General features: G+C 41.6%; 1 protein-coding gene across 5 annotated transcripts in view; it reads right to left on the reverse strand.

Annotated features, from left to right (window-relative positions):
- Nucleotides 1–27,355, reverse strand: part of rad51b (RAD51 paralog B) — a 520,835-nt gene that overhangs the window by 455,591 nt on the left and 37,889 nt on the right. For all 5 annotated transcript variants that reach the window (XM_072569304.1, XM_072569303.1, XM_072569302.1 and 2 more), the window contains exon 7: nucleotides 24,193–24,376. In XM_072569304.1, coding sequence (XP_072425405.1) covers nucleotides 24,193–24,376 — 184 coding nt within the window. The remainder of the gene's footprint in view (nucleotides 1–24,192; nucleotides 24,377–27,355) is intronic.

Raw genomic sequence — 27,355 nt, forward strand, 5'->3', positions numbered from 1 at the left:
TCACTTCAAACTTCAATTCATCAGGCTAAAGAAAAGAAGGGACTTCATTTTCTCCACTGCAGTCTCCTTCAACACCAAAATATCCACCAGTGGGAGCAATTTTTTCCCCAGTCTAGTCTGTTCAGATTCCTCACTATTTTGAATACTGATATAAAATCTTCCCTTCTCTGATCCATCTACAACTGAAGTTCCTCATCTTATGAAACCATTCTCATAATTTTATTTGTACGCTCTCTGAGGACTTCATCCTTCACATACCGTGTTTAAGCCCAGAACTGGATTCAATACTCCAGCTGCGGCTGATCCAGTGTTTTACACAAGTTTAACGAAACCTCTTTGCTCTTGTTCTCCATACCCTATTAAAAAGCATAGAATACTGTATGCACTTAACCTGTCCTGCCATATTCAATAGCTTATGCACATATAATCCAGGTCCCTCTGCTCCTTCATCATCTTTAGAATTGTACCCTTCACGTAAAAGTCCATGTTCTTCTGCCCAAATTAATCACTCTGTGCTTCTGAATATTACATTTCCTCTCCGACTTGTCAGTCCATTCCACCAACATTGCCCATGCCCTTTTGAAGCTCTGAGCTATCTCCCTCATCATTTGCAATGCTTTCGAGTTACTCTAATCCACAAATTTGGAGCTTTTGCTTTGTGTATCAAAATTGACATCATCAATATGTCAGGAAAGGCAGGAGTCCCAACACTGTCCCCCAGGAAACTCTGCTGGCCCAAAATGCATTTATTAACCACTTATACTCTGTTTCCTTTAACTCAGCCAATTTCATATGCTTATTGCTACTGCCCCTTTTATTCCATGAGCTACAACATTGCTCACAAATCTTATGTGTGGCACCTTATCAAGCTAAACAACATTAACCTCATCAAAAAATGTCACGCAACTTAGTTAGTTAAACCCAATTTGCGTAAAACAAAACCATCTGGTTTTCTTCACTAATGTGCATTTTTCATGTGACTATTAATTTTGTTCCAAGTTATTGGTTCTAAATGCTGCCCCACCACCAAAGTCATACTGACTGGTCGTAGTTTCCACAGCACCTTTTGACAGTCTTAAAAGTTTCTATCCCTCTGCCATTCCTAGCTGAAGTTAACACTGATAGTGCACTGTATTCACAGAGAATATCCTTTGTTGTCATCAATATGTCTAAAGTCCTGACTCAGACCTCACACAGATCTTCCTTTTATTCAGTCTGTGTCATATCATCCAATTCAGTGGAACTTCCTTGGTTTGGTTCACTCTTGTTGCTTTGCAACCTCCAGCTCAACCCACTCTATTCCCTCCAGAATGCCCCAAGAATTTATTGTTACGGTCCCCTTTCTTCTCCACCTGTACACTGTCCTTGGCTGCTGTGGACCACAGGTTCAGACCTCGCTCTATCCTGAGAGCACTCCGCTCTTGAAGGAGTTGTAACAGCCTCTGCTTAAATGTTGATTAGTCCAACAGCATCATCTCCAGTTCCTTCCACAAATTCCAATTCCCTCCCTAAATAATGTGCCAGTCTCTGAAACTTAGCTCATAACCATCAAATCCTACTTCATACGCTGAGCTCCTGAGCCATATGAGCCCAAACAAAAAATATCTATCCCAATATTCATGATGTGGACCAAAGGGTCTGTTTCCATGCTGTTCATCTCTATGACTCTAAGTCCCTAATATTGCCCTAGCCTCAGCTCAATCATCAGTAAAACCCTCATTAATGTTTTCGTACTTCAGACTTGAGTATTATGATGATTTCCTTGCCAGTCGCCCATTTTTGCCCTTCCTTAAATTTCAGGTCAACCAAACTGCCCCATATGCTACACCATCCTTCTTGTTAATTCACATTTGTTCCCAGCACGTGGTATCATTAAGTATAAAACTCTCATCCAGCTATGCAGATTTGTTCATGGAATTACTTTCCTTAGCTTCAACTCCCCCCAAACTACAGCACACTTAACTCCCTATCTTCTGACTTCAGTCTCAGGAATTTCCTACCATTGCCCCAAACACCTGCAGCCATATCTTCAACTGACTAATTCCTACATGATAGAATTCTTTCCTTAAATCCCTCTACTTGTCCAATTCACTTTCTTGCGAAAACATCCACCTTAAAAGACCAACTTTCAATGAACTTTTAATCAATTCTCCCAAAACCTCCTCAATGGCTGAAGGCTCACTTCTGTGCAACCAAAAGAGAAAATGCTGGAAAATCTCAGCAGGTCTGGCAGCATTTGTAAGGAGAGAAAAGAGCTGACATCGAGTCTAACTGACCCTTTGTTAAAGCGAAGAAAGGGGAGAAATAGGGACCTCCCTCTTTCTCCCCTTTTTTAGCTTTGACAAAGGGTCAGTTAGACTCGAAACTTCAGCTCTTTTCTCTCATTACAGATGCTGCCAGACCTGCTGAGATTTTCCAGCATTTTCTCTTTTGGTTTCAGATTCCAGCATCCGCAGTAATTTGCTTTTATACTTCTGTGCAAGTTCTTTTGTGAAGCACCTCCTCACGGAGCCATACACCATGTTGTAATTCACACTTCAAAGCTTTTCACACAACTCAGTGTTTCCACCAAACTTGTTCTCACCCTTCCTTACACTGCGACCATGAATCCGGTAGTTTAGTTACATCCAACCCCCATGCTGGAAAGATCAGTGTGGCACTTCATAGACAGAAAAGCACGACATTAATGCAGTTTACGTTATATAACCACTTATTACATTCCCTACAGCAGCAGATTTTTTTAAAACAAAATATTTTCATCATAGGTGGGACTTGAACTCAGAACATCTGGCCCAGAAGTAGGAACACTCCATAAAACATCTTAACAGTATTCTACATGCATACAATGCAAATTAGATCCTTTATTTTCAGCAGTTAGCTGCAAATATAGTTAGCTGCAAGCATTAAAAAAATGCAAAATAGACAATTGTTGAACGATGTGGTTCAAAAGATATTTAAAACTTCTCAAGCCCAATTTGTGAAAGGTACTTTAGTACAAAGCACTTTTGAGTACATGAAGGGAGAAAGAATACTGTTACCATGAGCAACAGTCAATAAAATCTCCCTCCACATTTAATAAATACTTAAACTTCCTGGCAAAGTAAAGCCAAATGTAACATTTCAAAGATTTATATCGGGGAGGGCTCATCATTGTCAGATTTTCTGCCATCTACAGACAAGCTAACAGACATCTTAATTCAAAGTAAGCAACTAAAAATGACAGTGAGGAGCTCCACATGCAGAAGTAAATGACATTTAGTGAACTGCATAGGGTCAGGAATAGGACAAAGGAATTGGAAGTTTTTAAAAATATTATTGCACGGGGCATGGGTGTTGCTGGCTGGCCAGCATTTATTGCTCATCCATCTTTGCCCTTGAGAAGGTGGTGGTGAGCTGCCTTCTTGAACCGCTGCAGTCCATGTGCTACAGGTAGAGCCACAATGCCCTTAGGGAAGGAATCCCAGGATTCTGATCCAATAACACTGAAGAAACGGTGATATATTTCCAAGTCAGGATGGTAACTGGCCTGGAGGGGAACTTGCAGGTGGTGGTGTTTCCATATATATGCTGCCCTTGTCCATCGAGATGGAAGTGGTTGTGGGTATGGAAGGTGCTGACGAAGGATATTTGTTGAATTTTTGCATTTTGTAGATGGCGTACACTGCTGCTAGCAAAAAGTGAGGACTGCAGATGCTGGAGATCAGAGTCGAGTGTGGTGCTGGAAAAACACAGCAGGTCAGGCAGCACCCGAGGAGCAGGAGAATCAGCACACACTGCTGCTTTTAAGTGTCAGTGGTGGAGGGAGTGGATGCTTGCGGATATGGTGCCAGTCAAGCGGGCTGCTTTGTCTGGGAATGGTGTCAAGCTTCCTGAGTGCTGCATTCCATCACTCTCCTGACTTGCTTTTCTACCTTCAATAAATGAAGCCGAAGGGATCCAAGTAAGTCAGTTAATACTCAATCACCAAATGCGATTTTTCCCAAAGCTGAACAAGAAATGGATCTGGAAAACAATAGGGCTCCACCACTGAGGCCTATTTATATCATCGGAGCCTGGAAAGAGTCTGAGCGTTCACAATCAAACGTCTGCCGTGGTTCAGTAGTAGGTCGCTCGTGTCTGAGTCGGAAAGACATGGGTTCAAGACCCATTCCAGTGACTTCAACACAAAATCTAGACTCGCAATGTCAATGTTGTACTGAGGGACTGCTGTACTGTTGGAAGTGCCACCGAGTGGATAAAAGCTATCTCCCCTCTGAGGCTCATGCAAAAGATCCATTACTGCTAGGGGAACTGGGATCAATTGTGCACAGAACAATGTGGATCGGGGAGGAATACAAAGAAATAGTCAAAGACAGTCTGTAATTGACATCATGAATGCACAGGGTAACACTGGAGACCAATTGATTTGTTATCCTGCACTGAAGTCTCTTTGCTGACCCATACTTATCAAGTGACCTTTGCAAAGCCTCATGACTTGATTTTGTCACCAAGGAACACCAGTGCTACTCCAGAAGGGTGCATTGACAACAAGCAACAGGAATAACTGTTTCTGCAACTTCTCCCAGCCATTACAAGGGTTGGAAATGTGAAATAGGCACCAGACAGGTAGTTTTAAACTTGAAGCTTGAATTTGTACATTGAGCTATGACAGAGGGATGGCCTTATGAAGTGCCGGAGAGTGCAGGGAAACTGCACTGCAGAGAATTTCAAAGGAATAACTGCAACAACAAAGCACCACAGCAGTGCTCTCTCAGCCTCACACATGAAACCAGTTGCAAAGTCCACACACAGCATGTGGTGTCACTTTAAACTCAAATCCCCCAAGGTGAAAATGAGAAAGAAAATTCCAAAGAGAACGTTGCAATGCAGTGCCATTTTAAATTCAGAAGACTTGATCTTACCAAACATTCAGTGGAAACAATGAAATCAGAAATATTTGCAATTTGGAATGAGAACGTAGGTCTGCTGTCACCTCAAGACTACCCCAGTGCATCTCCTAATTACTGGGTCATGATTGGTATAGGGACAGGCCAGAGCTGACAGCCACTAAAGAATTAGTATGATTTTCAAGTCCAACAGCTTGAAATAACTTTCATTTAAAATCCGACACTTGATAACCCTGTTCCCAGTTACCGTCAGCAGCAAACCGGAGACAACCCCCTCAAAAGCACTGGGCTCCTATTATTGTTGCGGCATGGCCTGGTGTACGAATTTGGACTGAGACACCTGCGGAGAAGTCAGAGTTTCATCAGGCCTTTAGAAGCATTTCCTCATCAGCCTGTTGAGAGATGAATTACACACCTGTGGAACAGGTCGGATTTGAACCTGGTCTCCTGGCTCAGGGGGATCATGGTTAAAAATAGATACAAATACATTAGTCTTCTCTTTCACACTGATGTGCTGATCTCCCCAACATGGAAGTGAGACACATTTGTTCAGCCTCCACCTCCAGTGAGTTGTTTATTAATTCATTTCATTAACAAAATTGCACAGGACTACAGAACTTGGATCTGATCTACTGACTTTGGGCTCACTCTGACACCCCCTTTTAAGGATCCCTGATGATACTCCTGGAATGGTCTCCTATTTTTTTCTACTGAGTTGGAGTTGATCCCCGAGTTTTATGTTAGAGTTAGGGGATATGCTGAGCCATGAGGTTATAAATTGTAGTCGCATAAATTCTTCTATCGCTAATGGCTCAAACCACTTCACGGATGCCCAGTCTTGAGTTGCCAGGTCTATTGAGCACTCGGAGACACGTCAATAATGTGAAGCTGGAAAAGCTCAGCCGTCAGAGAGCATCCGACGAGCAGGAAAGTCAACATTTCAGGCAGAAACCCTTCATCAGGACACTGATAGTGCCACACAACATGACGGAAGATATCCTCAGCATGAAAATGGATGCTGTCCCCTGTGAAGACCATGCGGCATTTGCTTCTACAAATACTGTCCTGGATATCTGCAGCAGGTAGACTGTGAGGTCAACACCCAGTAGGTGTTTCCCTCCTGTTGCTTCTCACCACTTGCACAAATTCAGTCTAGCAATTACTTACTTAAAGACTGACCAGCTCAGTCACTAGTAGTGCTACTGAGCCCTGCTTGGTAATGCGAGTCCCTAAATACAAAGTACAATTTTATGCCATTTCCACCTTCAGTGCTTCTTCTAACCAGAGCTCGACATGGATGAGTTTGGATTCACCTCCGTCTATGTGTGCGCACCAATTTTGGTACAAGCCCAGAGTATTAGCCAGAGTATTAGCTTTCTTTGCAGGGTCCAGTGCCTGGTCAATAGATGGTGGTCTGCCCAGTTTTGTTCCTTCTTAACTTTTCTGAGGGACTTTGATTCAACTGAGTGACTTGCCAGACGATTTGAGGGCCACTTAGAGCCACAATGTTGTGTTGGTCTGGAGTCAGGCAGAGGCCAGAGCAGGTACAGGCAGCAGATTTGCTCTGCTGAAGGACATTTGTGTAGCACATGAACAAAAGAGCAAAAGTGGGCCATTCAGCCCTTCTAGCCTGCTCTACTCCAAGGAGCAGGAGTTTTCCACTCAGCCCCTCAAGCATGCTTACCATTCAATGGTATCATGGCTGATTTGTCAGTGTTTCAAACTCCATCCTATTTTTAATAGGAAAAGGACAATCCAATAGCTTCACTGCCAAGACTAGCTGTTAACTTCAGTGTACCTAGAGCAAATGCCTAAGTCCCTGCATTACGAATCCAGGCTACTCTTCCCCATCGTGTACAGCAAAACAGTTGTCAGTCCATGCAGAGCAGTATCCACACATAGCCATGAAATAAACAGCCAGATAATCAGTACTTGAGCTTTGATTGAGACAGGGACATTCCCCAGTATACCAAATCATGTTCGAATACTGTAGTGTCAAGGGATCTTTATCACCCAGCCGGACTCTATTAGTTTAATTGCACTAAGAGCAAATTCTACACCCGAGTGAGACCTAACTTTTAAAAATGTAGCTGGCATCTGAAAGGATGCACAATTATTCAATTTTATTTGTGGCACAAACATCTCTCAAAATTTGAAAAGCACCTGTCCTTTGGCTCCTCCTCTACATAAAACTGTACCACATCTCCAAGCAAACATTTCAAGTAAGACTAGATTTTGAACTGTCCTCCCGAAACAACCAATATAAAAAGATTCTATAGCACGTTAAAAGTTGATGAGAATTTGCTTTATTTTAAAATGGGATCTGATTTCATGACAGCCTCTCTGCAATTGTTAAATCCAGTTAGAGAAATGGCTCAAAATTGAATCATGGCCTCAGCAATTGCCCCAGACGAACACAGTCCAATTCCCATCCTCCCACTAAAATAAAATAAAGAACTGCAGATGCTAGGTGAGTGCAGTTCCAATAAAGAGTCACCAGACTCAAAACAGGAACTCTGCTTTCTCCCCACAGATACTGCCAGACTTGCTGAGTTTCGCCAGCAATTTCTGTTTCTGTCTCATCCACCCACAACTTCCGGAGAACAAATGGGACCAAGGCATATAATCAGCTGAACATCACCATCTATTGGCTGAAAGCCAGTACTGCAATTGAATAAAATCAGCCAAAAGTTCAAACGAGTAACCCAATAACTGCAATTCAACGCTGTACAAAAAAAAATTAAATGCAGTGAATAGCTAACAAACACTGTCCATCTTCCACATGCTTCACATTGTATGGCTCTCTCCCCCCCCTCAGCAACACAATCTAGAGTAAAGATCAAGACAGTGACATGGCAGGGAGAGGGAAGGGAGCAGTAGACACACACTAAAGGGTCAAACAGAGACAAGTTCTTGGAGAGAACTGGGAGAAAAAAAAACACAAAGCTGCAGCAAGAGAAGTAGAAATCCAGCAACAGAATGAAAGACAAGAGGACTGAAATGCAAAAGACAAAGCAACAGATTAAATTGAGTTTAACTACAGGCATAAAAGAAGTTGGCATTTAAAAGGCGAAAATAATAGTGCTTCCAAAAATTTCTGATTTCATTTTTCTTTAATTGAACAGATATTTATATACCTTAGCTTGAGGTAATAAGTAACTGAAAACAAGGAAACGGCCTGTAGAATTTCATACAAGCAGCGAGTAAAGGTCACGCAATGTTCTGAACTTCAAAGTTATTATAGTTCGTAACATACTCCATATTAAACGCTAATCATGCAAAATTTAGGGCCAGCAAGGCAGTAGGTAAAGATGCTACTCTATGTATGTCCAACCTTGCTGTAATGCCTGGCTTGTCCTATGTTAGCTGCTCGAATCAGTGGTTATAATGCTGTAATGCTTCAGAGAACATGAAAACTCAATTCAGTAAGTTTTGTCGTTATTGATCCATATCCAAAACTGGGTTTGGCTGCAATGATATTTTCATACTTTTCTCCTGGAGAGCAATGAGAAGTAGTGAAAGGGCTCAGTAGTTAATTAACAAGGTGAACACTTGAATTAAATTGAACTGAATTAACTTTATTGTCACATCTACTCAAACGAGTGCAGTGAAAAGTTTATAGAACAAAGAAGAATAAAAAAGAAAATCACAGCACAGGAACAGGCCTTCGGCCCTCCAAGTCTGTGCTGATCCAGATCCTCTATCTAAACCTGTCGCCAATTTTCCAAAGATCTGTATCCCTCTGCTCCCTGCCCATTCATGTTTTTATCATCTTAAATGACGCTATCATGCCCACCTCTATCACCTCCGCTGGCAATGCATTCCAGACACCCATCACCCTCTGCGTAAAGAACTCTCCATGCATATCTCCCTTTGACTCACTGTCTCACCTTGAACTCATGACCCCAAGTACTTGAGACTCCACTCTGAGGAAAAAAGTTTCTTGCTATCCACCCTGTCTACACCTCTTTTATGATTTTTGCAGACCTCAACCAGGTCCCCCCTCAACTTCTACCTTTCTCATGAAAATAGTCCTAATTTACTCAACTTCTCTTCATAGCTTGCGCCCTCCATAACCAGGCAATATCCTGGTGAACCTCCTCTGCACCCTCTCCAAAGCATCCACATCCTTTTGGTAATGTGGCTATCAGAACTGTATGCAGTATTCCAAATGCGGCCAAACCAAAGTCTTATACAAGTGTAACACGACCTGCCAACTCTTGCACTCAATAACCCGCCCAATGAATGAAAGCATGCCGTATACCTTCTTGACCACTCTACTGATCTGTATTGCCACCTTCAGGGTACAGTGGACCTGAACACTCAGATCTCTCTATACACCATTACCTTTACCATTTACTGTACAGCTTGCTCTTGAATTGGATCTTCCAATATGCATCACCTCGCATTTGCCCAGATGGAACACCATCTGCCATTTTTCCACCCAATTCTCCAGTCTATCGAAATTCTGCTGCATTCTCTGACAGTCCTCTACATTATCTGCTACTCCACCAATCTTATTGTCATCTGTAAACTTGCTAATCAGATCACCTACACTTTCTTCCAGATCATTTATGTGTATCAGAAACAACAGTGGTCCCAGCACAGATCCCTGTCCACATTGCAACTTAGAGCATCATCTTAGCTACAAAAGGTACCTCGGTACAGCTTCTTTAATTACAAGATCTTAGAAAATAGAGAAATCAAATGTCCAGCATTGCAGCAAGTAAAGGTCATAACAATGGTTTTCCAACCCAGTTCATGCTGGCACCTAACCTCCAGTCCATGCTGGCACCTAACCTCCAGTCCACACCGCGCCCTGACTCCAGACAACACCGGACTTCACCTCGAGGTTCATGAGGTTAGGACATCACTCTGGAAATCACCTCGACGCTGGGAGGCCACGCTGAGGCTATGCCAGACCAGAGAGACTGCCATGCTGGGAACACTTCTTCCACAGTCACACCCTCTTTCAATTGATCAATAAGGTGGCTAAGTCTATAGATAGTTTTAATCAACTTCAGACATGTTCTAACATTAGCTCTAAAATAATTAGGACTTGAACCCAGACCTTGTGTACTACTACTGCCCACAGTTGGGTACATACATCAGGAGGATTTTCACTTGTTGCCATAAACACCAGTTGCAATTTTGCTTTCTTGATGCTTCGGACCCACAGTTCTGGTCTCCACTAGGCGGAACTAACTCAAGCAAGTTTTAAACCCTTTAAAATCTTCTGTCTCAAAGTCCATAAGCTTCAAGTGCTGTGCGACGCCCAGTGTTTAGGTTGACAGACTGTCACATGGACTCAACCAGCACAGAGCCAAGGTTAATAAAGAAGAAGAAAAGTTGATTTGTGGTGAGGCTGGGGGAAAGGTAGGCTGTGAGTGCGCTGGATGATGGAGATGGAGGTGTGGGTGAAGGTGATAGATTGGAGAGGAGGGGGGGAGTGGATAGGTGGGACGGGTAGGACAGGGGTCATGAGGGCGGTGCAGAGTTGGAAGGTTAGAACTGGGATAAGGTGGGGGGGGAGAAGAAGGGGGAAAATGAGAAACTGGTGAAATCCACATCGATGCCATGGGGTTGGAGGGTCCCGAGGCAGGAGATGACACCAACTAACCCCACCGCCCCGTGGCTGAACACTTCAATTCCCCTTCCCCTCCAAGGACATGCAGGTACTGGGCCTCCACCATTGCCACTCCCTCACCACCTGATGCCTGGAGGAAGAGTGCCTCATCTTCTGCCTGTCCTACCTGTCCATCTTCCTTCCCACCTATCCGCTCCACCCTCCTCTCCAGCCTATCACCTTCACTCCCAGCTCCATCTACCTATCGCACTCTCAGCTACATTTCCCCCCAGGCCCACCCACTCCCATTTATCTAACCACCCACTCGGCTCACAGCCTCATTCCTGATGAAGGATCTTTGCCCAAAACGTCAATTCTCCTGCTCCTCGGACACCGCCTGACCTGCTGTGCTTTTCCAGCACCACACTCTCAACTATAATAGTCACTGAGTGAAAAACTTATAATGTGACCCAATTTTCCACACTCCTCACAGTGCCTAAAAGATGATTCATTCATTTTGAGTCTCATCCAGAGGATTGACAAGCCTGGTCTCTACAGAGCCAAAGAGGAATGCTCATTCAAACATGGGCTCTACTGTAAGCATAACCACTAAAATCACAATGTATTCCTTGATTGGGCTGCTTGCGTCCATTCGCATTATATGAACATCACTGGCCGATTAAATGTTTATTACTCAATCCTAACGTATGCGGTGTCATTAGTATTGTTAGGAAGGGAGTTCAATGATTTTGACCCAGTGATAATGAAGGAACAGTGATATAGTTCCAATTCAACAACGTTGTGAGGGACCTGGAGGGAAATTTGTTAATAGGGGTAATCCCTTGCAGCTGCTGCACTTGTTCTTCGAGGGGGTAAGAGGTTGCCATTTTGGAAGGTGCTGTCAAAGCAGCCTTGGCAAATTTCTGCAGTGCATAATGTAAGTGGTACACACTGCTGCCACAATGGGCCAATGATGAAATAAGTTGGTATTTAGGCCAGATGATGAGGAAGCCAATCAAGCAGACAGCTCTGTTCATCAGAACAGTAAGTAAAAAGTCAGTGTTGCCCGTGGTTCAGTGGTTCTGTGTCTGAGTCAGAAAGCCATATGTCCAAGTCCCAACTGAGAGACTCAGTGTAAACTCTAGGTTGACACACCCTGTGCACTAGCAATGCACTCATAACCTCACATTCTAATAGTCTGGGCTAGGTCAGCAACTATTTGCAGCTGTACGCAGATTTAATGTTCATATGTGTCAGCTTACTCAATAGATAGCACTTCCACTTTGGAATCAGGCGATTGTAGACTCAAGTCCCGCAGCAGAAACTAGTCTGACACACTAGTACAATATTGAAGGAATGATGCTGTTCGGGATAGGTCTTTAGAATTAGTTTTTAAACTATGGCCTTGATTGTTCTCTCAGACGGATGTTAAAAAATAAAATCGCTGTGGCACTATTCGCAAAAGGGGTGATTTCCTCAGAGTTATGGCAGACTTTTGTTCCTTCAACTAAGATGAACACACACTCACTAAAAGACATGAACTGTGATCTGGCACCATGGTGTGGGCTTTACCTCCACCCTTGGGCAATACTTATTTTCGTTCCGAAAGCACAAGTTAAGGTGGACATATATTATGCATTCTGATATGTACAGTCGCAGGCACATCTGCGCCTGGGCTAACATCAAATTATAACATCAGTTATAGACAACAGCTTCTTTCCATCAGTGTGTCATGCTTCAGGTGATATGGAGGAGCTGGTGCTGGAACGTGGTGGACAAAGTTCAAAATCACAACACCAGGTTGTAGTCCAACAGGTTTATTTGGAAGCTTTTGGAGCACTGCTCCTTCATCAGGAAGTTGTGAAGCAGGACCATAAGACACAGATTGTATATCAAAAGATTACAGGGTCATGCAACTGAAATGGTATATTGAACAAACCAAGATTGTTAAGTTTTTCATCTTTTAGAATGGGTTTGTTGGTTTCGGTTCTTTAATATGTAAACCCCAGAACTTCTTTTAAGTCACACTCTCAAGATAATTTGAAGTTTTATAACAAAAGGTGACATCTCAGCTCAGACAATGCATTAAAGGTCTGAGGCTAGAGTCTGTCTGTATCCCCCTCTCATACAGAAACAATACACCCCCCACACTCTTACTCACGCATGCACCCTCTCACAGGCTTATACCCCATCGCGCTCACACACGCGCTACCAAGCTTGCACACACACACAAATACACTCTCTCACACACACACACATTCTGTGTCTCACTCCTGCACGCACACACACAAGTTTATGGGATGAATTTGTATGTGCAAAGTAATATTTGCAGATACATTCCAGTTTTGCTCAAAACATGCACTTTGGAAATAGAACCAATCTGATTCAAGATTGGCAGACAGACACTAACCGTACACCTTTAAGGCATTGTCTGAGCTGAGATGTCACCTTTTGCTATAAAACCTTTTGCTGAGAAAGTGACTTAAAAGTAGTTTTGGGACAGACATATTAAAGAACCAAAACCAACAAAAGTATTCTAAAAGATGAAAGAACTAACAATCTAGGTTTGTTGAATATATCATTTCAGTTGCTTGACACTGTAACCTTTTGCTATAAGTTCTGTCTTATGGTTCTACTCCACCACTCACTGATGAAGTAGCGCTCTGAAAGTCAGTGCTTCCAAATAAACCTGTTGGACTATAACCTCACGCTTCAGGTGACCGCAGTAAAGGTGAAATCGGAGATCTTTGTACCCTCAGGTGTCACAAAGCTAGTTCCTTGGCTCACGGAACTCTGCCCTTGATTTTTCTCAGACGGGCAATAAACCAGGCCGGGCTCCAATTCAGCTGGTTTGGTACAAAGATGAAAAGGATTTTGAGAGGCCTTTTGTTTATATGTAAGCAGATGAGACTTCAGGCTAAAGTGGTCATGTTTTAGAAGTGACCTGTATAATGACAGGGGAGTGGTCAGCTCTCTCGCTGAGCAGTTTAGTGCAGTCTTGAACTGGTGAGAAGTTCAACAATGAGCTGTGTGGGAACTCTCTCGCTCTCTCTCCCCCTCTCTGCCCTTCGACTTCAACCTGCAAGCACATGTTCCATTGATACTGGTTTTTAAAAAGGGAGTTTGCTTATTGGGACTGTTGTGCATATTCAGAACAGTATACTTAAGTCTAGCTTGGATAGACTGAGTTCTATAAGGGTCTGGCCTAGTCCATAACACAGGTCACGCACTATTATACAATGATGATATCATGGGCATGTTTCTTAAAGATACATTGCATACTAACTGGAAGATATAACAACAACTTGCTCATTTATTACAATGTTGTTTTATGGGAGCTGGTAGTGTACAAAGTGGCTGCCATGTTTCCCATACTTCATCAGTTATTTGTACTTCAAAACACAAGTATTTATTTAGCTGTGTAGCACTTGGGACACCTCTGGATCTTGAAAAGCATGCTTTCAATGTGCTTCTTTCTTTGAGTCATTATGGTTGACTCTTGTATGAAGAATAGTGAGGTTCCTCAATTAGTCAGGTCACACCTTCACGACCGTTGGTGCTTGCCTACTGCTCTGGCAGATTGAAGCAAGGTAAATCAATGGAATTAAGAATGGGGAGGATGGAGGGGCCATTACATAAAAAAAACTAAAGTACTAGGCTTTAATTCTAGAGGGATAGAATTGAAAAATTGGGAAGTAATGTTAAATCTGTATCAAACCTTGTATAGACCTCTCAGTGTTCTGGGCAGATCTGGTCCATACATCACGGAAAGGACACAGTGGGACAGGATTTGGTGCAGAGAAGGCTTACCAGAAATCTATGAAGTTTTAAATCACACAATAAGCAGGTTATAGTGCAACAGGTTTAACAACCACCTGACAACCACCTGATGAAGAAGCGTCGCTCCGAAAGCTAGGGCTTCCAGTTAAACCTGTTGCACTATAACCTGGTGTTGTGCGATTTTAAACTTTGTACACCCCAGTCCAACACTGGCATCTCCAAATCAGAAAACTATGAGGACGCATATCGGAAAAGATTGGCAGACGGAGTCGCCTCTCTCTTAAAAAAATGGCAGAGCGATCTATTAGAAGTCTTTAAGGTTATAAAAGGTTTCAAGTGACAGAGAGAGAGATATAATCTTTTCTCATGTTGAAGAGCATAACAGTGGTTGTCAATATAAGCTAATAAGCAGAAAATCCATTAAAGTATGCAGAAAAAACTTCTTTATCCAAACAGTGCTGTGGTTGAAGTGAAAACTACTGATGGATTTAAGGGGAAACTAGAAAGGCGCATGAGAGAAAAGGGAACAACACAAAAAAAGAGAGTTCCTGAGGTAAATTTAGATGAGAAAAGACGGGGGAAGAGACTCAAGTGGAGTATAAGGACTTGAATAAAATATTTAGGCTGAAGAGCCTTTTTTTTCTGAGCCAGAGAAGAGATACTAAATGAACTATTCAACTGATAGCCCATCATGATCTGTCTTAGTCAAAGAAAGTCAAGATCTATGTCCACTGTGCCTTCAGTGCTTAAACCTTCAAGTGCAAAAAAGGGAAAACAATGGAGCTGACTGAAGAGGGGCCAGCCTTTTACAAATGTATACAATTTGGGTTTATTGCACTCTGCTATAAATATGAGACACTCATTTAGATTTCAGGGCCGACATTTGTTCCAGAGTAAGTTTCATGAAGTGACGTGTCCCAACTGCTGTTTCCAAAGGAAACCAAAATTGATCATATTAAAAAAAAAGTCCAAACCTAACTTTGAAGGGAAGGAATATTCCAGTGTTGGAGCCAGGAAATAGAAATCGCACAATTTACTGCTGTCTTAAGAGTGACATGGAACCTGAACTAAACTCTACATTCTAAACCTCTCAGCCTTTCGCTGCGGCTTCAAGTAAATCTCATAAGCAAATCGGTCATATAAAATGGATAAGGTTTGTGCCCTAATAAAGATAGTAAGTGACAAATTTTGTTCAATATTGCCTCTGTAAAAAGCCTTGAGAAGCATCATGGTGCCATCTAAATGCAAGTGCTTGTTGTTCAGGATGGGGGAGAAAGGACATTGTGATATTAGCAGTTCCATCAAATTGTCACACTGCTGAGCGAAAAATGCAGATGTACAAATAACCTGCTCCAGTGCTGGAGATGGGCTTCCAGGGGTAAGTTCATTTTACCCCTTACAAGTTCTTTATCATGACCGGCACCCAACTCAATCCTTACAAATGTCAAAAGATTACTGCTGTCGTCTTTTGTGTTCACCTACTTTTCATCATTCCTCTCACAAAGACGATGAGTTATTGAGGTAAAATAATTCCACTGCAGTCTTTCAGTAGCTTGCCAAAGATTTAACAGCAAGCACCATTAGGGCAGTCAACTATTTAACCTTATTGTTGCACCACTACAGCCATTACCGAGACATGGCTACAAGGAGATCAAATCTGGGAACCAAATATTCAGGGGTGTGTGACTTTTCAAAAGGACAGACAGGAAGGAAAAGGATGGTAGAGTAGCACTGTTATTACAAGGTGGAATAAAGTATGAGAATGATCTTCGATTGGAAGACTTGGAATCCAAATGCGTAAGTTAAGAATTTATAAAGACGACAACACGATAGCTATACAACGTGACACTTTATAAATGAGGAGATGATGAGAGCATGTAACAAAGGCAGTACATTTATCAGGGCTGATTTTAACCTTCATGTAGATTGGGATAGTCAGATTGGCAGAGGCAGCCAGGAGGAAGAACTAATAGAACGTATTTTGGACAGTTTTCTGGAATAGTATGTTGTAGATCCAACCAAGGATCAGCCTAACGAAAACAGAAATTGCTGGATACACTCAGCAGATCTGGCAGCACCTGTAGAGAGAAAGCAGATGTTTTGGGTCCAGTGACCCTTATAACTTGGCTACTTTGGAACCTATAATGTGTAAACAGGCAGGTTCAATGGATGACAGAGTACAAGGTGACCTCAGAACAGTTACCTTAACATGGCAGAATACAGTATCTATACAACCAAATCATAGAATCCCAACAGTGCAGAAAGAGGCCATTGCATTTAATTCCAGCCTGCAACGCAGTTTTTGATTATTCAATATAAAAAGGAGCTGAACCCTTTGGTTTGACCCTCGCCTGTAACCCTATTGTTACGATTCTAGCAGATGGTAATACTTGACAAGTCAGATTCCAGTAAAACCTGGCTTCATAGACCATAAGTTGATTTGTGCAATTTGATTATCATCGTTATCAGTCACTGATCGTTTTCAGAAGAGGTTGCCAGTGTTCTTTTAACAAAAGGCCATAAGTTTAATAGACAAAAAAAAACAAATTCTAACTTTATTTTCCAACAAAAATCCTTTGCAGACACTCAACGCCAATGAAGTAACGTTCTTTTACCCACCTCAAAATTTCTCACTCAATTGAAGATGACAGAGGGCTTCTTTACAGCAGTTTTCTGTACATTCACCAGATGTGATTTTCTTCGTCAAATAAACAAGCTAACTCACTAATGTTTCCTCATTGAGCCCTTTAAAAACAGCTAAGGATATTTTTCAGTCCTGTACACTAAAATAGTTGAAGACTTCTTTCTAACTCTGTTGGTCTGTAGGCCGCCAAAACTAAGCGACCATTCTGCCGACAGAGATGTTTTCTTCTGAGCTCAAACTGCTTCCCCGCCCTGACTGCAAAAACTCAAGTCAGTAATAAACAGCGACTATCACACCAGGTGGCTTGTTGAGTCAATTGCTCAAGTCAACTGATTTCGCAAAAAGACCATCTTTGCTCAATATGCCAATAACTTTCTGATGCTTAAAAACAGAACAGATCAGACCTCCACAGCACTGAAAACCAAAAATCCTTTTTGCCTTTGCTTTAGAACTCAAATTCCCAAAAATATATAAGTTTGCATCACGTTATATAAACCAAATAAACGCATCAATTTGATTCTAGACATTTGCAACAAGCACAATCAACTCAGCAAAGAGAGATTGAAACCTCTCCTGCAAATCCTGAATTGTAGTCATTTAGTTCTACAGTGGTTTATTGAAATAGGAAGCAAGCAGCAATCTGTTAGGGTGCAGAACACAACACGTAGAAGTTGGAAAGGGGCAGTAAAAACAGAAAGCTGGAAAGTTTAACCAGAGTTACGACAACACGGTCCTCGAACTAGTATATATTTCTCTCTCCACAGCTAGTGGTTTCTAGCATTTCCTACTTACATTTCAGATTTCCTGTATGTATGATATTATGCTTTTGTAAATACTTTCTGGCTTATTTTCATCGTGGATACTTCTTAACATCTGTTTCCGTGACAGTGTCAAGAGTTGAGCCTAATGTCCCAGAGGATGATTTCACTTGCCCAGATTGCTAGGGAATCAACTGGTACATTTCAATTACAGATTTCCGTAAACACTCCTGTTGGATGTGGGAGTTGGAAGAAATTCCCTCCACTTATTTTAGGCTTTATCTGTCTAACATTGTTACAGGAGAAGCAAACAGGAGCAAGAGAATATATGCTGGAAGCATTATACAAATTCCTCATGATGCAAAATAACAATAAACAGGAGAAGATTGCTGCCTTCAAATATCGATAACATTCTTACCTTGCAGGCCCTGTGAAATGGATCCAAGCTAAATGTCAACTGTCTGTGTGGAGTTTGCAGATTCTCCCCATGTCTGCATGGGTTTCTTCTGGGTGGTCCAGTTTCCTCCCATAATCCAAAGATATGCAGTTTAGCTGGATCAACCATGCTAAATTGTCCATAGTGTAAGGTAAGTAGATTAGCCAGGGAGAAAACAAGGTTATTGGGTTCGGGTGGGGGGGGGCCGTGTCTGGGTGGAATGCTCTTCGGAGGATGTGTGCACTTGACGGGCTGAATAGCCTGCTTCCATATTGAGACTCTATGATATTTTACTCATGTATGGAATATGGAAGTCATTGATATAGCCAATATTTGTTACCCATTTCTAATTGCTCTTGAGAAGGTTTAAGTGAGCCACTTTCTTCAACCACTGCCGTCCTTGATGCAGAGGGACACTCAGTGTTGTTAGGGAGTTCCAGTATTTTGATCCAGAAACAGTGAAGGTCAGCAATATAATTGCAAGTCGGTCCAAGATGTGGCTTTGAAGGAAACTTACATGTGGTGGAGTTTCAGTACACCTGCTGCCCTCGTTCATCTAGGGCATGGTTACGGGTTTTAGAAGGTACTATCAAAGGAGCCTGTGGAGTTGCTGCAGCATATCTTATGGATGGTACACAATGCATTGGTGATGAAGGTACTGAATATTGAAGGTAGTATATGGAGTGTCAAGCTTGTGGACTGCTTTGCTCCAGATGAAGTCAGGTATCTTCAGTATTGTTGCAGTTATGCAGAAAAGTGGAGAGCATTTCATCACCTTCTTGTGTCTTGTAGAGATGGTGGACAGGCATCGAGAAGCAGGTGATAATTACTCGCCATAAAATGTCCAGGCTCTGATGTACTCTTGCAGTACCAAACACGACACCATTCCTTTCCTTGATAGTAGATTAATTCAGAAAACACAGCTTGAGGTGAGCTGCTTGCGAGGCCACTGCAGTTAAGACCCAACCACATTACTGTGGGTCTGGAGTCACATGTGGGCCAGACCAGGGAAGAATGGTAGATTTCCTCCCATTCAGGGCATTAGCAATTCAGATGGGCTTTTTAAAAACAATGCTGAAAATGCGTTGCTGGAAAAGCGCAGCAGGTCAGGCAGCATCCAAGGAGCAAGAGAATTGATGTTTCGGGCATGAGCCCTTCTTCAGGATTCGCCTGCTCCTTGGATGCTGCCTGACCTGCTGCGCTTTTCCAGCAACACATTTTCAGCTCTGATCTCCAGCATCTACAGTCCTCACTTTCTCCTAGAACGTTTTAAAAACAATGTTGTTATCATGGTTGCTCTTACTGAAGCTCACAGGCTGTTTGTCCAGTGTGCCTCAGGCTCTTTTCCTAAACACAACAAATTATTGGGAATATATTTTTTTCATATTCAAGGACTGTAAAAGATATTCAAAAATATGGAATTGTTTGGATATTTTCTAGACTGAAAAGTGTTTACCATGTAACTTTATCATAGAATGAGGTCAACAGCTGAGGGTATGCTCTAAGCCACCTACTGTTTGCAGAAAAAACTGAATGACTTTGGAGAAAAAGAAACAAACAAAATAAGATATGGGGTTTATGGACCTTAAATACTAGAAAAGCTAGTTTTGAAAATACTATTGCAGGAACCTCTATACTAATAGTTGCCTAGTAACTCTTTCTGGAGTTAGCTTTATGTTTTACTGAGCTAAGTCATCAGTAAGGAAGACACCAGAAATTGCAAGTCTCTCTTCATCTCTTGGTGGAAACTGTCTCTAAAACTGACAAGCTAATAAGCCCTGAAAAGCTGAACTTTGTCACGTTCCAAAGACCCAGATCAGTCTTAATTTCAAACTAAACTGAATATCATCCAACAGACTTTGCTGTCAGCAAGCTTCTGTTTTGCTTGTCTATTGAGATCACTATCACATTACTGTGTCAGAGAATCAGGCTCTCTTTAGATATTTTTAGATCCAACCAGTCCAAGCAGATTTTGACACACAACTGGAACAGGTGGGACTTGAACCTAGGCCTTCTGGCACAAAGATAGGGACACTATCACTTCATCCAACTCTCTTTATACTTTTCTTTTGAGAGCCCAGAATTGGAGTAAACAAACAGATCCATTCATAATCATGTGTATCGTTAACAACCCAATGCACAAACATTAAAAGGCCTCTTGGCTTCCTTACTGTCTGGTCTCAATGCATCACTGGGGAGCCTCAAAAATAGATGTTCTCATTTGAGCAATTCCCTGTTCAAGAAATAGGCAAGGCAAAGCAGTTCTTAGAAACTGTCCAGGCAAAGAAAAGATAAAGGCAACCATTCAAGTACCTTTGAGCAAAACATACATAATGCCTGCACTCAAATTTAATGCCTTGATCCCACAAACAGAAAGTACGATGGAAAACAATCAGCAATGTAGCAAGTTGAGCTAGAACATCATTTCCAAAGAGCTAATTGTTGACCTTTAGTGTACTAATACGATCAGAAGAAATAGTAGCAAGAGTAGACCATTCAGCTCTTCAAGCTTATGCCATCATTCAATAAGGTGATAGCTGAACTAATTGGGCCTTAAATCCCCTGTCTTACCCTATCTTCATCTCCTTGTGGTTCAAAAATCTGTCTAACTTATGTTATGCCTCACTGGGGTCGGGTGTTGGAAATCAAGACTTGATATTACTAGATTCATCACAAAAGTTAAAGACCTTTTAAAAAACTTACAAAGACCCTTCTGGAACACCACTAGTCACTAGTTGCCATCCTGAGAAGGACTCTTTTATCCTCACTCTCTGGCTGTCTGGCAGAAAGCAATGTTCTATCCATGCTAATACCTTGCCCTCTAACATTATGGGCCCTTATCATACTCAGCAGCCTTCTTTACAGCACATTGTCAAATGCCTTCTTGAAGTCCAGGTAGATGACATCCATTGGCTCTCCTTGGTCTAATTACCTCCTCAAAGAATTCTAACAGGTTTGTCAGGCATGACCTCCCCTTGATCAAACCATGCTGACTTTGCCCTATTTTTCCATTCACTTCAAAGTATTCAGAAATCTCATCCTTCACAATGGACTCCAAAATCTTTCCAACAACTGAGTTCAGGTTAATTAGCCTATAATTTCCCATCTTTTGCCTTACTCCCTTCTTAAACGGGGGGTTACATTGGTGATTTTCCAGTCCTCCATGATGCTCCTTGACTCCAATACATCCTGAAAGAGCAACATTAACGCCTCCACTACTTCTTCAGCTATCTTCTTCAATGGTGTAGTCCATCTTCAGACCTTTCAGTTTTTCTAGCACCTTCTCCTTGGTGTTGGCCACCAGAGCCACCTCTGCCCCCCAACTCTCATGAATGTTTGGGATATTACTCGTGTTTTCCACTGTGAAGATTGACTTGAAGTACTTATTCAGTTCCTCAGCCACTCCTTTGTGCCCCATTACTGCTCCTCCAGCATCATTTTCCAGTGGCTCAACATGCACTTTCATCTCTCTTTTGCACTTTATATAAATCTGAAGAAACTCTTGCAATCCCCTTTTAGATTACTAGCTAGCTTACACTAGATTCAATATTCTCTTTTCTTATTTCTTTCTTCATGGTCTTCTGTTATCGTTGTCCAAACAAACAATGAGGTAAAATAGGTTATTAACAGAGGGAAAGAAGAAAGCAGTTGATTAGTCTTTATTCCAAGATACTGTTCTTAAGATGATCCTTACAACTCTTCTGCTGGTGAGCATGTTGCTTCAGTTGTTTTTCTTGAGTTGCTTCTACTGAATGGTAAGAGACACAAGGTGGCTGGTACACTTATTAAAGAGCTTCTGATTTGTCGGTTAAAAGTCACAGCTTACAACAACTGTTGTAGAAAAGATAAACTAGGATACTTCAGGCTTACAGTGAGTTTTGACTGCAGAGGAAGAACTGAACACTTTCTCTTCGTAATTTTTTCCCCAACTCTAAGTTGTTCATGCGGTTGTTGGGAAAAAAAAAGGCTCGGTCACTGATAACCATCTCTAGTCCATAGACCAATCAACTTCTTGTTCAAACAGATACCTACAATTCCTACCATGGGTCTCAGGTTATTTGCATTTCAATACGTGCATCAAAATGTTGATTTTTTTTTAAAAAACAGCCCTTTCTCACTTCAGTCCCCTAAATAGAATCACATTCCTTATACCTAGCCTTGAATATATTCAATAAACTAGCTTCCATTACTCTCTGGAATCAAAAATTAATGACCCTTCGAGGCAAGAAATTTATTCTCTTCTCTATCTTAAATAGGAGATTACTTTCAAACTGAGTCCCCTGTTTTAGATTTCATCAAGGAATAATATCCTTTCTGCACTGAATTTGTCATGTACCCTCAGAATCTTTTATACTTTGATCAAATCGCTTCATTTTTTCCAAACTCCAATGAGTTTAGGCACAATCTGCTCAGCCTTTCCCAAAGACAACGTCCTACAGCTGACTGATCCTTCTCTGAACTGTTTCCAATCAAGTATATTCTTCCATTAGCAAAATGATCTAAAAAATGTACACCGTGCTCAAGGAGTGATCTACCCTGTATAGGTGCGGCACAACTTCCCTACTTTATATTCTATTCTCCTTACAATAAAAACCAACATTCCACATACCTTCCTAATTACTTCCTGTACTTGCATACTAAACTTCTGGTGATTCATATATGAAAACATCCAGACCCCTTTCTACTACAGCATTCTGCAAGCTTTCCAGTTAAACAATATTCTCCACTTCTATACTTCCTACCAATATGCATGAACTCATTTTTCTGCATTAAATCCGTCTGCCAAAATTTTGCCACTCACCTACCTATCTATATCATTTTGCAAACTTACATCTTCCCTTACTGTATTGCATTTTACTGTATTGTCAGCAGACCCAAATAGTTGAAACCCAACACTGGTTTCTCATTACAGTTTGCCAAACCGAAAATTATTTAGAACAAGCTAACAGTTTGAGTCTAAATCACTCTTCGTCAGAGCTGTTCTGATATTTAGTCAATCCCTCTCTCCATGCTAACATATCACCCCAGTACATAAGCTCTATTCTTATTAGTAACCTTTTACATGGCACCTTATCAAATGCCTTTCGAAAATGCAAATACACCACATCTAGTGGTTCCCATTATCTACTCTGATAATTACATCTTTATAAGAACTCAAAACACATTTGTCAAACATAATTTAAACTTCACAAAACCATGTTAAATTATGATCTTCCAAATGAGAGAAAATGTTATGCCACTACTTCACAATAACAGATTGTCCCAATGACAGACTGGCCTGTGGAGGACAAATGTATAATCTGAAACTAATTATTTTAAGACCCTGGGATGTGGACGGTCAGACATGTTTTTTATCTCCTGATTACATTCATTTTAAGTTTCTCTTTCCTTTTTGCTTCATGATTCATGTTTTCACTATTCTTGTAACAATTTAAGTTTTCTGGTGTGAAGACAGACACAAAATGCTTTCTTCAAAGCTTCTGTCTGTTTCTCCTCTCCCATTATTAATTCATCAGTTTAATAATCTAAAACAAAAATGCTCACTTTAGCTATTTTCATTTTATTGCAAAATTCTATTTGTGGAAGCACCTTCGGTTTTTCTTTTCTATAACTGACTGGCTCTCTTGCAGTTTAATTTCTCCCTTTTTTTAAAAAAAATAAAAGTGATCTTCTGCTGATTTGCAAATTGTTTCCAATTTTCTAGCTTATTGCATTCCTCACAGCATTGTATATAGTTCATTTCAAGCAAGAATGTTCAGTATTATTTATTGTGGCAATTAAGTATAGCTCAACATAAAGAATTAATTCTAAGGAGACATTAAACCTCTGGACTAGTTGCTGACAACAGCTCTACCTTGACTATGTCAAGTGCTCTAGATATGAACTACCAGGGAAAGCAAGTAGGCAGGAAAGGAGGTCTAGCCTTTATAGGTTTCTAAGAGTAACATTGCTCATAATACCATCACTTAAGCACTGCACCAACATCCAAAGCATGCAACATTTTTCTATCTGTATTACCACTGCAGCCACTAATACAGTGCTGGCTCATTTAACAATAGGTGTTAACAAGCTCCAACAAACCAATCACAACCACAAACAGAAAAAAAGGCCTATGGTCTTACCGGAATGGAGAATTCTTCTGCCAAAAATTTCAGCGTGGCAGCTTCACTTGACAGCAGGTTACTACGCTCTGACAGGTTACCCTGGAGCCTGGTATCAAATTCTTTGCGAACTACTGATGCAACTGAGTCCACCACAATCAATTTTACTCCTTTCAAGATAATGTCTTCTTCCAAGGATTCCAATCTGGCATTAAAAGGGGAATAAACTGACATTAACACTGAAATTGCTCCACAGAGGCCAATATCCCACCACCAAGTCACCCTTTATTTACATGCGCATGGAACTTGACAGTAGTCCAGCATTCTCAGAGTCAGCACTCAGGGCAAACAGAACCTCTGACACTGTTTAGATCTGTTAGCCAGGGCTCTCTGACTGAACCAGACCAACAGCCCCAATCAGGGAACTTAATTTCTATGAAATCCACTCAGCTGACCTTATTAATCACTACAAACACATGACAGACCACTGAAAAATACAGCAGGAGTGTAGTGTTGACGTCTGCTTTTTTTTTTTACATGTGTGGATTGAAAAGATTACAGGCTTTCAGTTGCTGTTGCAGTAAGTTTTCTTGGTCATGGGACTTTTAACCCTAAAGTCTCCAATGTGCCCTGGAAGAGAAATAAAGCATGGAACTGACACCCCCGTGACATTTTAACTTCTTCAGTAGAATAAAACTAAAGTACATTTATCACATCAATCCTTGTACTCCCCACCTAGACATATTCAAAGATCGAGAGGGAAAGTCAGGAACAGTTTGCTCTCGACTAGATCATAAAGTACCAATGAAGGACTTATCAAAGTGCAATTACTGTTAAAACATGCCATCAAAATTAGACAAACAAGACAGCACAGTAATCAATGTTGGCTAGGACACCAGGTAGAATCTGAAACCAAAAGAGAAAATGCCGGAAAATCTCAGCAGGTCCTGCAGCATCTGTAAGGAGAGAAAAGAGCTGACGTTTCGAGTCTAACTGACCCTGTCTAGTCCAGTAGCCTGTATCTCGTATTCTCCTCGACAAAAATGTCTTTTTCCTGTGTGAATACTGACAAAAAAATATTCATTTAGCGCTTCCCCATCTCCTCGGACTCCACGCACAACCTCTCACTTCTGTCCTTGATTGGTCCTAACTTTACCCTAGTTGTTCTTTTATTCCTGACACACCTACAGAAAGCTTTAGGGTTTTCCTTGATCCTACATGCCAATGATTTCTCATGTCCCCTCCTGACCCCCCTTAGCTCTCTCTTTAAGTCCTTCCTGGTTAACTTGTAACTGGCAAGTGCCCTAACTGAGCCTTCATGTCTCATCCTTACATAGGATTACTCCTTCCTCTTGACATGAGATTCAACCTTTTGTTTAGTAAACTATGGCTCCCTTGCTTGACCACTTCCTCCATGTCTGACAGATACATACTTAACAATGACACACAGTAGCTGTTCCTTAATAAGCTCCACATTTCAATTGTGCCCATCCCCTACAGTTTCCTTCCCCATCCTATGCATCCTAAATCTTGCCTAATCATGTCGTGTGTCCTCTTTAGTTTTGACGCTCCAGGGTATGCGTTAAACTGAAGCTGGGCCAATCAGAAGGTTCTACAATGCTGATTTCTCCTGAACCCAGGACATCTGTTGCCAATTGAAAAGCCAATCAAAACACTATCATTGGGCAGAGCTACTCTGAACACACAGATGACACTTTGGGCATAGTGCCCTAAAGGTAGCATTGTTGCAGATATTTCAGTTTATTAATTTTGTAATTCCAAACCTACAAATAACAATTGAACCTTCTCTCCTTTTTAAAGTTGTGCCCATTTTTCTCATCTTTAGTCCATATTCCAAAAAAGGTGAAAAGGTGTGGCCTCTTACACAATGTCAACAGGCTAGTGCACCAAGGGGAGGCAACCTGTCCATACCATCCAACCCTGTCCATACACAAGGCCACAGGACAGCAGCCAGAAGCTTAAACGTTGAGAAGTTTTGCCCCATACCTAACATTACCAGCCAGGTGGGGAACTGGATCTAGGAGAACTGTGACCATCATGACTCCAAACATCCACAGAACGGCCTTTTGTTATCTCTTGTTCATTTATTGCAAGTGCTGTTCCACTCCACTTGCAAAACATCTCGACAGGTGTATTTAAGATGGTATAATTTCATTTATAACACAAGATACCTGCAATGGCTCATCATCCACTTCGTTACCCCAGGAGCCCTGTTGAAGATCAGCCCTTGGACTCCCCCCGCTGCCATCCGACAACACAATTAGACAATACATTAGCTTCCACAAGCACAATAAACAACAATCAGCACTCATGCATCAACTCTCTTCACTCTTCCACTTCACTGCCTCTGATTTATCAGATGGTACATCCTTCATGCACTGAGGCGAGTAGAATGCTTTCTAATTAATTATTAGGAAGACTAAACCGACTGTCTGCAGGCACATGACAAACTCCATTACCTTACTATCGATTCCATCCCTTTCCCTAACTGCTTTCTGAGGCGGAGCCAGACCATTCCAACTGCAGCAATACATTTAATGCTGAGTTGAGTACAAACCCTATGTCCTCTCTTCTTCACGAACATCCAGGTACTTGCACAACATTTCTTATCTCAGCACCAGCCCAAATCCTTTGCAAGAGACACGCTCATAAGTGCTTCTGTCACCTCCTGGGTTGGCTTCCCAGCTTTCAACCTTCAAAAATTTGAGACCATTGAAAATTCTGTTGACTGTATCCAAACTCCACTCAGTCACCCGAGTTTACTGACCTAAACTTGTCTGCCAGTTCAATAATACTTCAATCTCATAACTCTCAGACCCCTGAATAGCCTCATCTTCCTTATCTATATAACCTCTTCTATCATCAGAGTCATCAGTCATCTGTCATCTATCATCGGTCTCTTCTATCTCTTCTAACCGTCTTACATCAGAGTCATAGGAATCCAGAAAAAGGCTAGATCGCCACACTGGTCAAAAACCACCACCTATTCCAATCCCATTTTCCAGCACTTGGCCCATAGCCTTCTATGCCTTGGCATCTCAAATGCATATCTCAATACATCAAGTCATCCAACACAGAAAAAGACCCTTCAATCCAACTTGTCCATGCGCCCATGTTTCCCAAACTAAACTAGTCCCATTTGCCTGCATTTGGCCCATATCCC

The sequence above is a fragment of the Chiloscyllium punctatum genome, chromosome 4, assembly GCF_047496795.1.
Source record: "Chiloscyllium punctatum isolate Juve2018m chromosome 4, sChiPun1.3, whole genome shotgun sequence".
Lineage (NCBI taxonomy): Eukaryota > Metazoa > Chordata > Chondrichthyes > Orectolobiformes > Hemiscylliidae > Chiloscyllium > Chiloscyllium punctatum.